The sequence below is a fragment of the Mustelus asterias genome, chromosome 7 (genome assembly GCF_964213995.1).
Source record: "Mustelus asterias chromosome 7, sMusAst1.hap1.1, whole genome shotgun sequence".
NCBI classification, from domain to species: Eukaryota; Metazoa; Chordata; class Chondrichthyes; order Carcharhiniformes; family Triakidae; genus Mustelus; species Mustelus asterias.
Genome location: NC_135807.1, coordinates 63061474 through 63076015, shown reverse-complemented (window position 1 = coordinate 63076015; position 14542 = coordinate 63061474). Strand labels below are relative to the sequence as shown.

General features: G+C 42.9%; 1 protein-coding gene across 1 annotated transcript in view; it reads right to left on the bottom strand.

Annotated features, from left to right (window-relative positions):
* sntg1 (syntrophin, gamma 1) overlaps positions 1–14542 on the bottom strand; it is a 122096-nt gene that overhangs the window by 32451 nt on the left and 75103 nt on the right. The window contains exon 13 of the mRNA XM_078215494.1: positions 9366–9437. Within this exon, the coding sequence (XP_078071620.1) occupies positions 9366–9437 (72 nt within the window). The remainder of the gene's footprint in view (positions 1–9365; positions 9438–14542) is intronic.

Here is a 14542-nt window from a genome sequence, read left to right as displayed (position 1 = left end):
TGAAGGCGTGGATAGACACGTGGAAATATGACATTATAGCCATTAGTGAAACTTGGCTACAGGAGGGGCAGGACTGGCAGCTCAATGTTCCAGGGTTCCAATGTTTCAGGCGGGATAGAGGCAGAGGGATAAAAGGTGGGGGGGTGGCATTGTTGGTCAGGGAAAATGTTACAGCGGTACTCAGGCATGATAGATTAGGGAGCTTGTCTACAGAGGCCCTATGGGTGGAGCTGAGAAACAGGAAAGGTATGACCACATTAATGGGCTTGTATTATAGACCACCCAATAGTCAGCAAGAATTGGAGGAGCAAATCAGCGGAGAGATAGCTGACAACTGCAAGAAACACAAAGTTGTGATAGTAGGGGATTTTAATTTTCCACATATAGATTGGGACTCGCATACTGTTAAAGGTTTAGACGGGGTAGAGTTTGTAAAATGTGTTCAGGAGAATTTTCTACATCAGTATATAGAGGTGCCAACTAGAGAGGATGCGATATTGGATCTCTTATTGGGAAATGAGTTAGGGCAGGTGATGGATGTGAGTGTGAGGGAACACTTTGGATCCAGTGATCATAATGCCATTAGTTTCAACCTGATCGTGGATAAGGATAGATCTGGTCCTCGGGTTGAAGTTCTGAACTGGAAAAAGGCCAAATTTGATGAAATGAGAAGGGATCTGGGAAGTGTGGATTGGCACAGGCTGTTCTCTGGTAAGGATGTAAATGGAAAGTGGGAGGCCTTCAAAGGAGAAATTTTGAGAGTGCAGAGTTTGTATGTTCCTGTCAGGATTAAAGGCAAAGTAAATAGGAATAAGGAACCTTGGTTCTCGAGGGAGATTGTAACACTGATTAAGAGGAAAAGAGAGTTGTATGAAATGTACAGGCAGCAAGGAACAGATCAGATGCTCGAGGAGTATAAAAAGTGCAAGAAGCTACTTAAGAGGGAAATCAGGAGGGCTAAAAGAAGACATGAGGTTGCTTTGGCAGACAGAGTGAAGGAAAATCCAAAGAGCTTCCAAAGGTATGTTAGGAGCAAAAGGATAGTGAGGGATAAAATTGGTCCTCTTGAAGACCAGAGTGGTACACTGTGTATGGAACCAAAAGAGATGGGGGAGATACTAAATGGTTTTTTTGCATCCGTATTTACTGAGGAAACGGGCATGGAGTCTACGGAAATAGGGCAAACTGGTAGGGAGGCCATGGAACCTTTACAGATTAAAGGAGGAGGTGCTCGCTGTCTTGGGGCAAATCAGAGTGGATAAATCCCCAGGACCGGACAGGGTATTCCCACAGACCTTGAGGGAAGCTAGTGTTGAACTTGCAGGGGCCCTGGCAGACATATTTAAAATGTCAGTATTCACCGGGGAGGTGCCGGATGATTGGAGGGTGGCTCATGTTGTTCCGTTGTTTAAAAAAGGTTCCAAAAGAAATCCGGGAAATTATCGGCCAGTAAGTTTGACGTCGGTGGTGGGCAAGTTATTGGAAGGTGTGATAAGGGATAGGATCTACAAATATTTGGATAGACAGGGACTTATGAGGGAGAGTCAACATGGCTTTGTGCGTGGTAGGTCATGTTTGACCAATCTATTAGAGTTTTTCGAGGAGGTTACCAGGAAAGTGGATGAAGGGAAGGCGGTGGATGTTGTCTACCTGGATTTCAGCAAGGCCTTTGACAAGGTCCCTCATGGGAGGTTAGTTAGGAAGGTTCAGTCGCTGGGTATACATGGGGAGGTAGTAAATTGGATAAGACACTGGCTCAATGGAAGAAGCCAGAGAGTGGTTGTGGAGGATTGCTTCTCTGAGTGGAGGCCTGTGACTAGTGGTGTGCCGCAGGGATCGGTGTTGGGTCCATTGTTGTTTGTCATCTATATCAATGATCTGGATGATAATGTGGTCAATTGGATCAGCAAGTTTGCTGATGATACAAAGATTGGAGGTGTAGTGGACAGTGAGGAAGGTTTTCAAAGCTTGCAGAGGGATTTGGACCAACTAGAAAAATGGGCTGAAAAATGGCAAATGGAATTTAATGCAGACAAGTGTGAGATATTGCACTTTGGAAGGACAAATCAAAGAAGAACGTACTCGGTAAATGGTAGGACTCTGAAGAGTGCAGTTGAACAGAGGGATCTGGGAATACAGGTACAGAGTTCCCTAAAAGTGACGTCACAGGTGGATAGGGTCGTAAAGAGTGCCTTTGGTACATTGGCCTTTATAAATCGGAGTATCGAGTATAAAAGTTGGTGTTATGGTAAGGTTATATAAGGCATTGGTGAGGCCGAATTTGGAGTATTGTGTACAGTTTTGGTCACCTAGTTACAGGAAGGATGTAAATAAGATTGAAAGAGTGCAGAGAAGGTTCACAAGGATGTTGCCAGGACTTGAGAAGCTGAGTTACAGAGAGAGATTGAATAGGTTGGGACTTTATTCCCTGGAGCGTAGAAGATTGAGGGGAGATTTGATAGAGGTGTATAAGATTTTGATGGGTATAGATAGAGTGAATGCAAGCAGGCTTTTTCCATTGAGGCTAGGGGAGAAAAAAACCAGAGGGCATTGGTTAAGGGTGAAAGGAAAAAAGTTTAAAGGGAATATTAGGGGGGGCTTCTTCACGCAGAGAGTGGTGGGAGTGTGGAATGAGCTGCCGGATAAAGTGGTAAATGCGGGGTCACTTTTAACATTTAAGAAAAACTTGGACGGGTTCATGGATGAGAGGGTGTGGAGGGATATGGTCCAAGTGAAGTTCAGTGGGACTAGGCATAAAATGGTTCGGCACAAACAAGAAGGGCCAAAAGGCCTGTTTCTGAGCTGTAATTTTCTATGGTTCTAGGTTAGTTAGATCTTGAAAGAAGCAAGGGTAGGATTTATTGATACAAGGTGGTCACATTGCATTAAATCTATTGTTCATGCACTGGTTAACAGTAACATGGACTGATTGGGCTATTTCCATGGTCCCATTTCTAAGTAATGCTGTACAAGTTCTCCCTGTCAACTAGAGTTAGCATCCACCATTTGCTAGTGTGTATAGTACATCAGCAGATTGCAATACAGATTTCTTCTTATGGGATTTAGACAGCTATTGATCTAAGGTAACTGTACTTAGATAAGCTTTGTAGATTTCTCTGGAAGTTTTGAAAGTCTTGAAAAAAAGAAAGTCAAGCTAGTTAATCCCGGTTCAAAGGGAAAGGGTGGGGCTGGGTGGGTGGGTCATTTGAATCATCAGTATCCAAATGTTTTCCCTGGTTATGCTGACAACTTTTCCTTATACCACGCATGGATTATCACTGGAGTAATACTGTTTTTACTGGCAGCAATAGTTCGAACTTTTAGTCAGTGTTTAACATGCAGGACACAAATCCTCTCTGTCTTAATTTAGAAACTCATTCATCACTGATGTAACTGTCCACATAGTTGAAAACAACATTGCCATGTGATAAAACAGCCTCTAAACTCCAAGAGCTTTGTAGCTCAAAGCTGCCTCAATGATAATGGTCATTAATAATGTTCCTTAAATGAGCATTAATAGGCGTGCAGAGTTGATTCTCAGGAATTCAGGAATATACAGATGGAACAGTGACAAGCTACGACGATAGCTATTTTCCCCCAAATGCTTATTTTTGTTTTTTTTAATGAAACATATACACACAAAATAGTCTTTTGGGTTGTAGTTTCCTGATGACCATATGGCTGAAACTTGACCATGTTTCTCACAGACTCTGAGGGCTGGATTTTATGTCAGGAAATTGGGGCAATGGCCAGAATTTCACAACTCTGCCCGTCACGGGAATCGGAGCGGGCAAGGGGCGAACCATTGGAAGGTACGTTGACCAGGGGTGGGATTTTACGGTTTTGGGACGAGCAACGCCGTAAAATCCAGCCCAACTGCAAGCTGTGCCACGTATGCAAAATCCAGTGTGATAACATCAGATCACAAAGCCAACATCAACAAGCCGCTCTACTGCAATTTGGCAATTGGGCGGCTGCCAAAATCAGCAGCCCGCCCACCATTTCTAAAAAGCCCATTAAAGCAGTCAGTGGGAGTTACATTTTTTAATCAAATCTGCATTCGCTGCATATGGGACTATGGCTGATTCTAGCAGGACAGAGCTGGGAGACTTTGTTAGCACTCTTCATTTTCTTTTGTATTGCATTTTAAACTATATCAGGGCCTTTCTTTAGGAAGAGGGGCAAACAGGAAGTACTGCAAATAAAATTGTGCGCCGCAGCTTTTATGCTGTACATTACTTTCCCCAAGGGAATTGTTTCATTGGTTTGCTCAAAATATCCTTCAAGCCTTTGGACAGATCAGGTGGCCCTCTGGAATATGCTTCTATTGGAGTCTCATATGATCACTGTCTGCTGTGCATACACAGCCTGGCCTTCCAGAAAGGGGAGGTCCCGACAGAAGAAGATTTGATGGTCACAGTCCATCCACTGACATTGAGTCTGATAACGGGAGGAGGATGAACTAGGCCAGCCAACTGTTCAAGACAGTTTGTGGGAAGGTCTGGATGCCTGGGGACATGAGAAGATTCCAATAGCAATGTATCTCTCCTCTTCAACAACAACTCCTTGGCCCTTCACCTGTTAGTTCCTTCTCCTGAACATTAAGGCTGAGTCTGCCAAGGGCAATGTAGAGGCAGCAAGTAACGCTGAGCAGAGGGACCACATGAAGACAAATCCCCTTCACAGCATCTAGTCTATCCAATTCCAAAAACCTCATATCACACACAGATAATGCACAAATGGAGCCTCATATGAAGAGAGCAATTCTTTATACTCGATCAATATTCTTCATAACTCAAAGATATGAAAATCACCCATGTTTGACTAATGTGTCTTTTAATTTTCTCACAGGTGCTACGGCATTGAGCTCCCTCCATGCTGCCCACCGTGCTGGAGACAGGCTTTTTACAATATTCCTCCTTGTCTGCAATGAGTTTGGTGGCCATCCACTGGCTGCCTGAGGCTGTGAGGGCCCTGGTGTGGGGAGAGTCTTCTACACAATGGCAAGACACCCACCTATCACCACGGCACTCAATGGAATTGTGTTAATGGCAGGGGCACGGAGAAGAGCGTCAGAAATGCCCTGGGAGGTGCCTCCCGATCACATTAGCAGCTGCTCATCTGTCACAGCAAGGACCTTTAGCCTCCCCTGTGGCTCCAGGTGCTCAGTCTCCTCTCACCCTGGCTCTGAGCATTGACAATGCGATGGATTGCAGGTTAGCAGGCAAACCCAATATCCCATCAGTTGGCCTTCCATTACATTTGTCAGTCTCTCTATAAGGAAGCCATGAGTTCTGAAGAGTGGGTCATTGAAGTGCCTGTCTCCTGGATGGACATTCCAATATCCATGCTAGGGTGCACAACACCTTGCAATCTCTTCCACAACTCCAAATACCTAATGTTGCATATTCTGCATCTGCTGCCGCATTGATGATTCCAGAGGTTCGTCATCAGTCTGGGACTCAGCATCTAGATCACCTCCAGAACTCTTCCAAGTTCCAGAGGCCTGCTCCTTCTCAGTCTCTGACAGCTGTCTTGTGAATGGGATGAACTCTCACCACAAGTTGTTGGATTCTTACATCCAAGTCACACATATACACTGAGGGCATATAACTGCTGGTGAGGTGTGTGGAGCAAGGTTATGATGCTGCATCCTCTGAGGCTTCCTCCTCCTTCTCCTCAAGAGGTTATCGATGTTCCCTCAGGACTAGTGGCTGGAGCTGCTGATGTTTGTCCTGTGGGGGAAATAAGACAAGGAGAATAAGGGACATCATCATCATTTGAGTTGCATTTGGAGAGACACGCTTCCTCAAAGCACACACTAGGATACTGGGAGATGGTAACCAGGGTTTGAACTTTAGGCCCTTCAACATTGAGACACACCTTCCTCTCTGAATTCATGATGTGGAGTTGCCTGTGTTGGACTGGGGTATGCACAGTAAGTAGTTTCATAACACCAGGTTAAAGTCCAACAGGTCTATTTGGTAGCACGAGCTTTCGGAGTGCTGCCCCTTCATCAGGTGAGTGCCTGCACTCACCTGATGAAGGGGCAGCGCTCCAAAAGCTCGTGCTATCATATAAACCTGTTGGACTTTAACCTGGTGTTGTGAGACTACTTACTGTCTCTGAATTCTACAAACTTCCAAAGTCAGAAGCCATCAATGTTATCTAGCCAACAGCTTCCCGAGTTTCCAACCCTCTCCCTATCCCACCCATGTCTGCATTGTTTCCTGGTGAGAGCGATGTACCCTTGGAATCTGACCAGCCCTGGGCCTTCCTCAAACTCGCCTCAAGCAATAGCTTGACTCCATTCATTGTCTGCTATCTCCAGGACCTTCTCCTCAATGGAGGTGAGAATGGCCAGGTTTGCCAGTCCACCACCAGTCCTAGCCCTCTCAGGACACTATGTGCCCTCTTCTCCTGCAAATCAAATGGGAAATTGGGATGAATAAGCTGTGCTACAGTCATGCCTTCAAATGTGTGGCCAACGTACACTTTGTGGGCAGTAAACATTTATCAATGTTCTTCGTCAACTAACAGATAATGCACTTCAGTGGCATGAAGATTGGCATGTCTGCATCATGCCATTTTCCACACTTGGGCAAGACGTTAGGCAATCCCATAATCAACCCACATCACACCATTTAGATCCATCTCCAATATGGCTACACACTCACCCTGGCATATCTGAAGGGCCTCAACAAAGCTGCTTAATTGGTATGTCTGGCAGGTCTCCTCATGCCATCTGCCAGCATGAGGATCTCCCATCTATCGCTCACAGCTTGGTAGAGGACTTTCAGGGAGTCATCACCAAATCATAGAGCCATCTCTAGTCAGGGTCCGTCTGTAGTTGGTGGCTCCATTCTCTCTTCCATCTGTGGAGAGAAAAAGAGTTAAATGGCAGATTTTTTTTTTCCTAAACACTTGTTATTTGTAAGGGAATGCATCAGCTGCATTCAAATGTTCTTCCCTCCCTGGTAAGGGTCCTGAATGCTTCACTATCAACATAATGGCCATCATGACGAGATGACCATGTCCTAAAGGACAAAGCTGCTAGACTGGCTCTGCAGCATGTGGTGATGAAACCAATAAGAGTGAAAAATCATAACATGCTCCTCACCAATCTGCCTACTGTAGACGCATCTGTCCATGACTGTACGGGTGGGAGTGACCACCGCACAGTCCTAGTGGAGACTAAATCCCCTCTTCACACTGACGATACCCATCATCATGTGGTGTGGCACTAACACCACGCTAAATAGGATAGATTTCAAACAGATCTAGCAACTCAAGATTGGGCATATATGAGGCACTGTGGGCCATCAGCAGCAGCAGAACTGCACACAATCACAATCGGTAACCACATGGCCATTCTACCACTATCACCAAGCCAGGAGATCAATTCTGGTTCAATGAAGAGTGCAGGAAGGCACAGCAGAAGCAACACCAGTCATATCTAAAAATGAGGCCCCGGAATTCTCCGATGTCGACCACCCCACCACCACTGCCAGTGAGAATGGAGAATTTGGTGCTCAGCCAAATCTCCATTCACTGCAGCAGGACCGGAGAATCCCAGACACAGGCTAGGTCGGAGAATTCCAGCCAGGATGTCAACCTGATGAAACTGGAAGCATACCACTGTTCCTTCACTATTGCTGGGTCAAAATCCTGGAACTCCCTCCCTAACAACAGCATGTGTGTACCTACACCACATGGACTGCAGTGGTCCAAGAAGGCAGCTCACCACCACCTGCCCAAGGCCAATTAAGGATGGCAATATATGCTGGTCTAGGCAGCGACACCCACATCCCATGAAAGAATTAAAAACAAACCATTTAAAAACTTGATCTTACCTGCTGGTGCTGCAATAGTTTAATGGATCTAACAAGCGTTGAAGAAACTTCTGCCTCTAAAAGTGTTCTTCTGCTGTAGCTGTCACAGTCCAGTGCCAGAGTGACTTTAAATGGTGGCCCTGACTGACGTTCGGTTCACGAACTGCCCCCTTTATCTCCAGACACCATGCCTTTCTTGCCTGATTGGGCACACTGCCCACGATTCTCCTCAGCAGTTGGCTGGCTTCCCGCCAGGCGGGTGTTAATTGGCCACAGGAAGCATTATGGGGCGTCTTTAAAACGCAGGGATAGGTATCAGTGATATACACACATTTTTGGGTCAAACTCCCGGTTACCACCAATCGACATAAAATTCAGCCCCCAATGGAGCTGAATAACTCATGACGAGTTATGAGTTACACGTTTTTGTTCCTCAGTAACACAGAAAACCCAGTGTGTGTTTGAGCAAATTTCTAAATGTAAACGGGAAAACAAAGTACAAAACACAAAGGAATTCCATTTACAGAAGATGAATACATTCAGCCACTTTAGCTTCCAGAACTGCTTTAACGCTGTAGAGAGCCTTTTAGAATGCTTCAATTCAGCACAAAAACAAAATTAAATACATCAAACTGCCTTTCAATTGCTGCTCATGTTTTGGCTTTTACAAAACAGAAGTTTGACAAAACGAAATCAGAAAAGGTTTTATGAATATGAATGCACAAACACTCAACACATTAACATAAAATCCTTTAATCTGACACCTTCACAGAGGCACTAGCCGACATAATTATTATTGGCCCAGAAACAAAAACATGAGACATCTGTAAATTTGACGCGCTGGCCACTGAGATTGGTTTTCTAATCTACAATTTCACTTAGCAAGACTCTGCGCTCAGGGATTTGCCTTACAAGTTTTACCAAGTATTTCAAAGTACTTCACTTTTAACAATACCCAATGTTAGCAGCTATACAATCTCGCAAAATGTAAACTTCAACAAAACTAACCAGGATACTGTAAAAGTAAATTCAAGATAACATTTCTAAACTCACAGACCTTAAATGAAACCAATGATGTAATATTTGAAGCATTAGTGATGACATATTAGGAAGTCTTGGGTGCAGTTGGTAGCTTCTCTGCCTCTGAGCCAGAAGCTCTGGCTTCAAGATTCACTCCATGACTTGATGGCCACAGAAGTTGATTATCAACCAGATTGAATCCTTCTAATGTGGCTCTGGCAGAAGTTAAGAACAGGAGAATCTCCTGGTCAGCCACATTAATGTGAGGCAAGCTATAGCCTCTGGTGACAGGCTGGTGACTTGTTCCAGGAAAATGTAAGAACAGCAGCAGACATAAACATGTGCTTTTGTCCACCTCATGTGTCACTAGATGTGGGAAGCTTGTCAGACTAAGACAGCTCAATAGCTTGAAATTTCATAGATTGTTAGATGGTTCAGAACGGTATTTGCTCGTTGTTAAAAGAATGCATCAGTGCAGCCCTGCAAAAACTAACAGAATCTGCTTACTCATACCTTAAGAATTTTGCACATAATTTCATAGACTGTGTAACTCCTCACTGCTTTTGTCCAATCCAATGTAGTCACCTGAGGAAAGAAATTATTTAGATATCTAATCATTAAAGTCATTTAGCATTAATGCAGAATGTAAACAACATGACTGGAACAAGACTTGTGTTTGTGATAATTAAGAAAACAAATGTCAATTTAGCTTTTTTAAAAAAAAACCTTTCGACAGGACAAAAAAATCAACTGGTTTCCATATTGACAATGTGGAAAATTGCCCAAGTTTGTCCGGTATGGAAAATGCAGGACAAATGCAACCGAGCCTTCAGTCTACTCTCGATCATCAGAGAATTGTTGGAAGGGACTGTTAACAATGAACCCACTTTTTCTCCTTCATCATCCTTTCCTCATTAATTAGTTGCTACTTCCAACAACATGATGGAGGGTATCCAAAAGCACCATGTGTGGTCACTCCTACTAATACTGTCATGGACAGATGCATCTGTGGTAGGCAGGATGAAGCCAAGTATGTTTTTCCTGTCTTGTTCATTTCTTCACCAGCTGCCTCAGATCTGGTCTGTAAGTTACGTCCATTGGGACTCAGACAACTCGGTTGGTAATTGTACTACCGAGCCACTTCTGGTGTTGACATTGAACTCCCCCAACCTGAATACATTCTATGCCGTTGCCACCCTCAGTGCTTCCACCAAGTGGAGGAGTATTGATTCATCAATTGAGGGGGTGGGGGACAGTATGTGGTAAGCAACAGGAGGTTTCCTTGCCCATATTTGACCTGATGCCATTGGACCTCATGGGATCCAGAAGCAATGTTGACGATTCCTAGGGAAACACCCTCTGTATAAGGCTGTGCCACCATCTTGGTGGGAAATACCCAGAGATAGTGATGGTGCGTTCTGGGACATTGTTTCTGAGGTATGACCCATGAAGATGACAATATCTGGCTGTTACTAGTCTGTGGGACAGCTCTCTCACTTTTGGCACAAGTCTCCAGATATTAGTAAGAAGGGCTTTGCAGGATTGACAGAGCTGGATTTTTAAAATTTATTTGTGGAACATGGGCGTTGCTGACTGGCCAGCATTCATTAACCATTTCTTGAACTGAGTGGTATTTCAGAGGGCAGTTGAGAGTCAACCACACTGCTGTGGCTCTGGAATCACATGTAGGCCAGGTCAGGTAATGATGGCGGATTTCCTTTCGTAAAGGACATTAGTGAACCAGATGGGTTTTTCTGACAATTGACAACGGTTTCATGGTCATCAGTAGATTCTTAATTCCAGATCTTTTTTATTGAATTCAAATTCCACCATCTGCCACGGTGGGATTCGAACCCGTGTCCCCGGAACATTAGCTGAGTTTTTGGATTAATAATCTAGCGATAATACCACTTGGCCATTGCCACCCCAAATTTGCTATTTTCCCTTCCAATGCCTCGATGCTGTATGGTCTGTTGCATTTTATTCCTCGATAGACTTATTAGCAGTTTGATAGAACTGAGTGGCTTGATAGGCCATTTAAGAGGGCATTTAAGAGTCAACCACATTGCTGTAGATCTGAGTCACATGCAAGCCAGACAAGGCAAGGACAGCAAATTTCCTTCGCTAAAGGACATCAAGTGAACCAGATGGGTTTTTAACAACATAAAGGCAAAATACTGCGGATGCTGGAATTTGAAACAAAACAGAAAATGCTGAAAAATCTCAACAGGTCTGACAGAGTGCTGATGAAGGGTCACCCAGAGTCACCCAGACTCAAAACATTGTCTCTAGTCTCTCTCCACAGATGCTGTCAGACCTGCTGAAACTTTCCAGCATTTTCTGCTTTTGTGTGTGTTTTTACAACAATAGTTTCATGGTCATCGTTAGACTTTTAATTCCATATTTTTTTACTGAATTGAAATTTCACCATCTGCTGTGGTGGGATTCAAACCCAGGTCCCCAGAGTGTTACCTTGGGTCGTGGATTACGAGTCCAGTGACAATACCACTATGTCACTGTCTCCCCATACAGGCTATGCTGCTTTATGTGCACAGTTGTTTGCCTTGGTTTTTGGTGCTAAATGATTTCCTCCCCTGTCTCCCCATCACCCCAACAACATAAGTAGGAACAGAGTCCAAACAGTTGCACACTTGATCTGTACTGAAAAACAATTGAACCCAGTCACAACTCCAGATGATGTCCTAGGTAGACACTGAACTCTCACTTATAACTTGGTTTCAAATAAAAAAACAGACTATTCGGATACAAGTCTCCTGTGGCATGGTTAAAGGTTCATCATGAAATCAGTTTGAATAATCTTAATGCAGCTTCCAGAGAATGCATATAAAATGCAAAATTGCCCATAACTCATCCACAATTACCATCAACTTGTCAGGCTCACTCAAGGATAACTCAAAGTCATGGAAAAAAAAAATCATACTTATATAGCAGCAGGTATTCTTCTTTTCTGAAGTTGAAATTAAAATAGAAAATGCTGGAAACACACAGTAGGCTATGCAGCATCTGTAAAAAAAAAAGAAACAGGGTTATGATGTTTCGGCCATAGACCCTTCTTCAGATGAAGGTTAAGATGAAGGGTACATATCCGAAATGTCATAATCTGTTTTCCCCTTTACAGATGCTGACCATCCTGCTATGTATTCCGTGCATTGTTTCTTCAGTAACGTCAGCACATTGAGAAAAAACTTATTGAAGTTGTAAGCTCACTGGAAGCCCACTTCAGATAATGGAGACTTTGATCAAATATTGGCAATGCAATCATTTCAGCCTTTCAGGACAACTTCAAGGCCAAGGAAGGACTTCATGTCCAGTCTATGACTGAACACTCACCCACAACTCATTGCCTAAGTACATTGGCATCATTCTCAACTGTACATTAACTTTTCAGCAATACTTCCCAAACATCAGAGCCAGGCTCAAGCCGAGAGTGAATCTCATTTGGGGAAGCCAACATACTGCACATTGCTTCACTCTCCCTGGTCTACCCAACAACAGAGAACTGACGCTGAACCTGGCTCAGGCACTGCCACACAAATATAGGAGATTTACAGCTCAGAGATGCCTCGAGGACTATTTCTGCGACATTGAGATCGAGGCAGCTCAAGTGGCTTCCTGTGAATCTCTGCAAGAACACTACCGACCGATAGCTAACGAAGCACTCCCAATGACACCGGACCTCAAAAAATCCTAAACCACCCGTCGGAAATCCCATAGTCTTACTGGAACACCTTCCATACCCCATAAACTGATGACAACCCCATCTCTCGACAGTATATTTCCTGGTTTACTGCAAACATCACTTCTTTATCGCACTGAGTAAAATGAACATGTGGATTGCATTATTAAGCTAACTTAACTTACCCCTCCCTAACAGAGAGGGCACTATAATAACATGCTCAAATTTGAAAACAGACAACACTCTCTTTGCACTTTAAGAAACAATTTATACAATAAGATGTAAAATGATACATATAGATAACTTACTAGAATACAATATGACTAAACCATCAACAATACCTAACAATTTAATAGGTTGGGTTGCAATTTTGATGCTCTTGTAAAATTTGACAAAACGTAATACATAGAGCAACTTATTTCTTCTTTCCACCTGCATACATTCAATTAACCTAACTGGCTTCTTTTCCTTTCTGTCTGACTACCTCTGTCCATTTTCATTTGATTGACTCTATTTTCTTAACATCTCTGATATAGTTAACCTGAACTTTGACGACCAACTCCACTTAATGGCTGACATGTGACACTGATTGATTTGTCTACACCTTGCTCTACCAGTGGATCCTGTAATACCAGCAAACTTTCAGTTTCTTTGTAGCTTTCACTCTCTGACTTTCAAGTTGGACAGTAAGAGGAATTTGGACTATAAGAGGTTTATCATACTCTCTCTTTGACAGATTTCTACTTTCAAGCAAATAATCTACATGAAACTGATATTGTCTCTCTCCAACCTTCACTAGATATGTGAAGCTCTCTCTTTAGATATGTGAAATAGTCTCTAAAACAATTGCCCTTGAAAAGGTAGTGCTGAAAATGTAATCTGCAAGTCTCATTTGGCAACTGCTTTCTTTTACTGAACATAATTCTCAGCACATTCCCTTTCTTAATATGTGCCATAATATGAGCCCAGAGCCTCATATCTCATTAATATTCCATCAAACTGAGGTCTTCCAGACAACACTGGTTACAAACTACATCAAAAGCATCTGGCCGCATCATGGTGAGGAAAACATTTACGTTATCCTCATCTCCTATTTTGATTTGATTTATTATTGCCACATGTATTAGTATGCAGTGAAAAGTATTGTTTCTTGTACGCTGTACAAAGTATACTGTATTTAACCCGCTCTCAGCTAAATACGAAACCTTTGTTCATAATTATATGAGTCCTCTTTCAATTCCTTTATTCTCCCCGAATGTGTCTTCAGTATGATTCTTTTTTTCAAAATTACATATCATGCTGACTCAAAGTGTCCCTGGGCACGATGTGCATACAGAGATTTTAAACTTCCTCATAATCAACTTCCAGAGTTCCAAAAATGTGTTCTTCGTTCTTCATTTCTCAAACGGAATTAAAAGAAAATTCCATCCTAATCATTTTGCCATTTTTCTGTCATCCATGACACAGAGTGAGACTAATATGTGAACTCACAGCAGGCAGCTATTATTGAACTGACTTTATTTACACTTCCTCAACAAACAGGGCAGTTATAACCAAATGCTCAGATTTTGCAATATGGTACAAATACTAACTGCAACCTGATAACTGATCCAAGTGGTAAAATTCCAAGTTTCAACCTTCCATGGAATCTCTGGGCAACCCTCAATGCCAGGGAGGATGTGGCCACTCATTCTACAAGTGGAGTGGTATATTATTCAGAAGAAAAAAAGAGTCTGCATAAAGCTTGGATTGGGACATGATTTTTGATACCGACAGGAGGTACTAAAACTGAATTCTTCCTTTCCCGGCATTGGTATCTTTTATCATGACTTCAAGTTCATCAAAGATAAAAATAAATAAAAGATTAGAAATAGATAACCCAAAATGTTTTTTTGTGGGAGGGAAAAGTTACTGATTGATTTTTCCCCCAAAGAGCAGCCAATGAACAATAGAATTTAAAACATGTCGGCATAGTTACCCAATATACATTTAT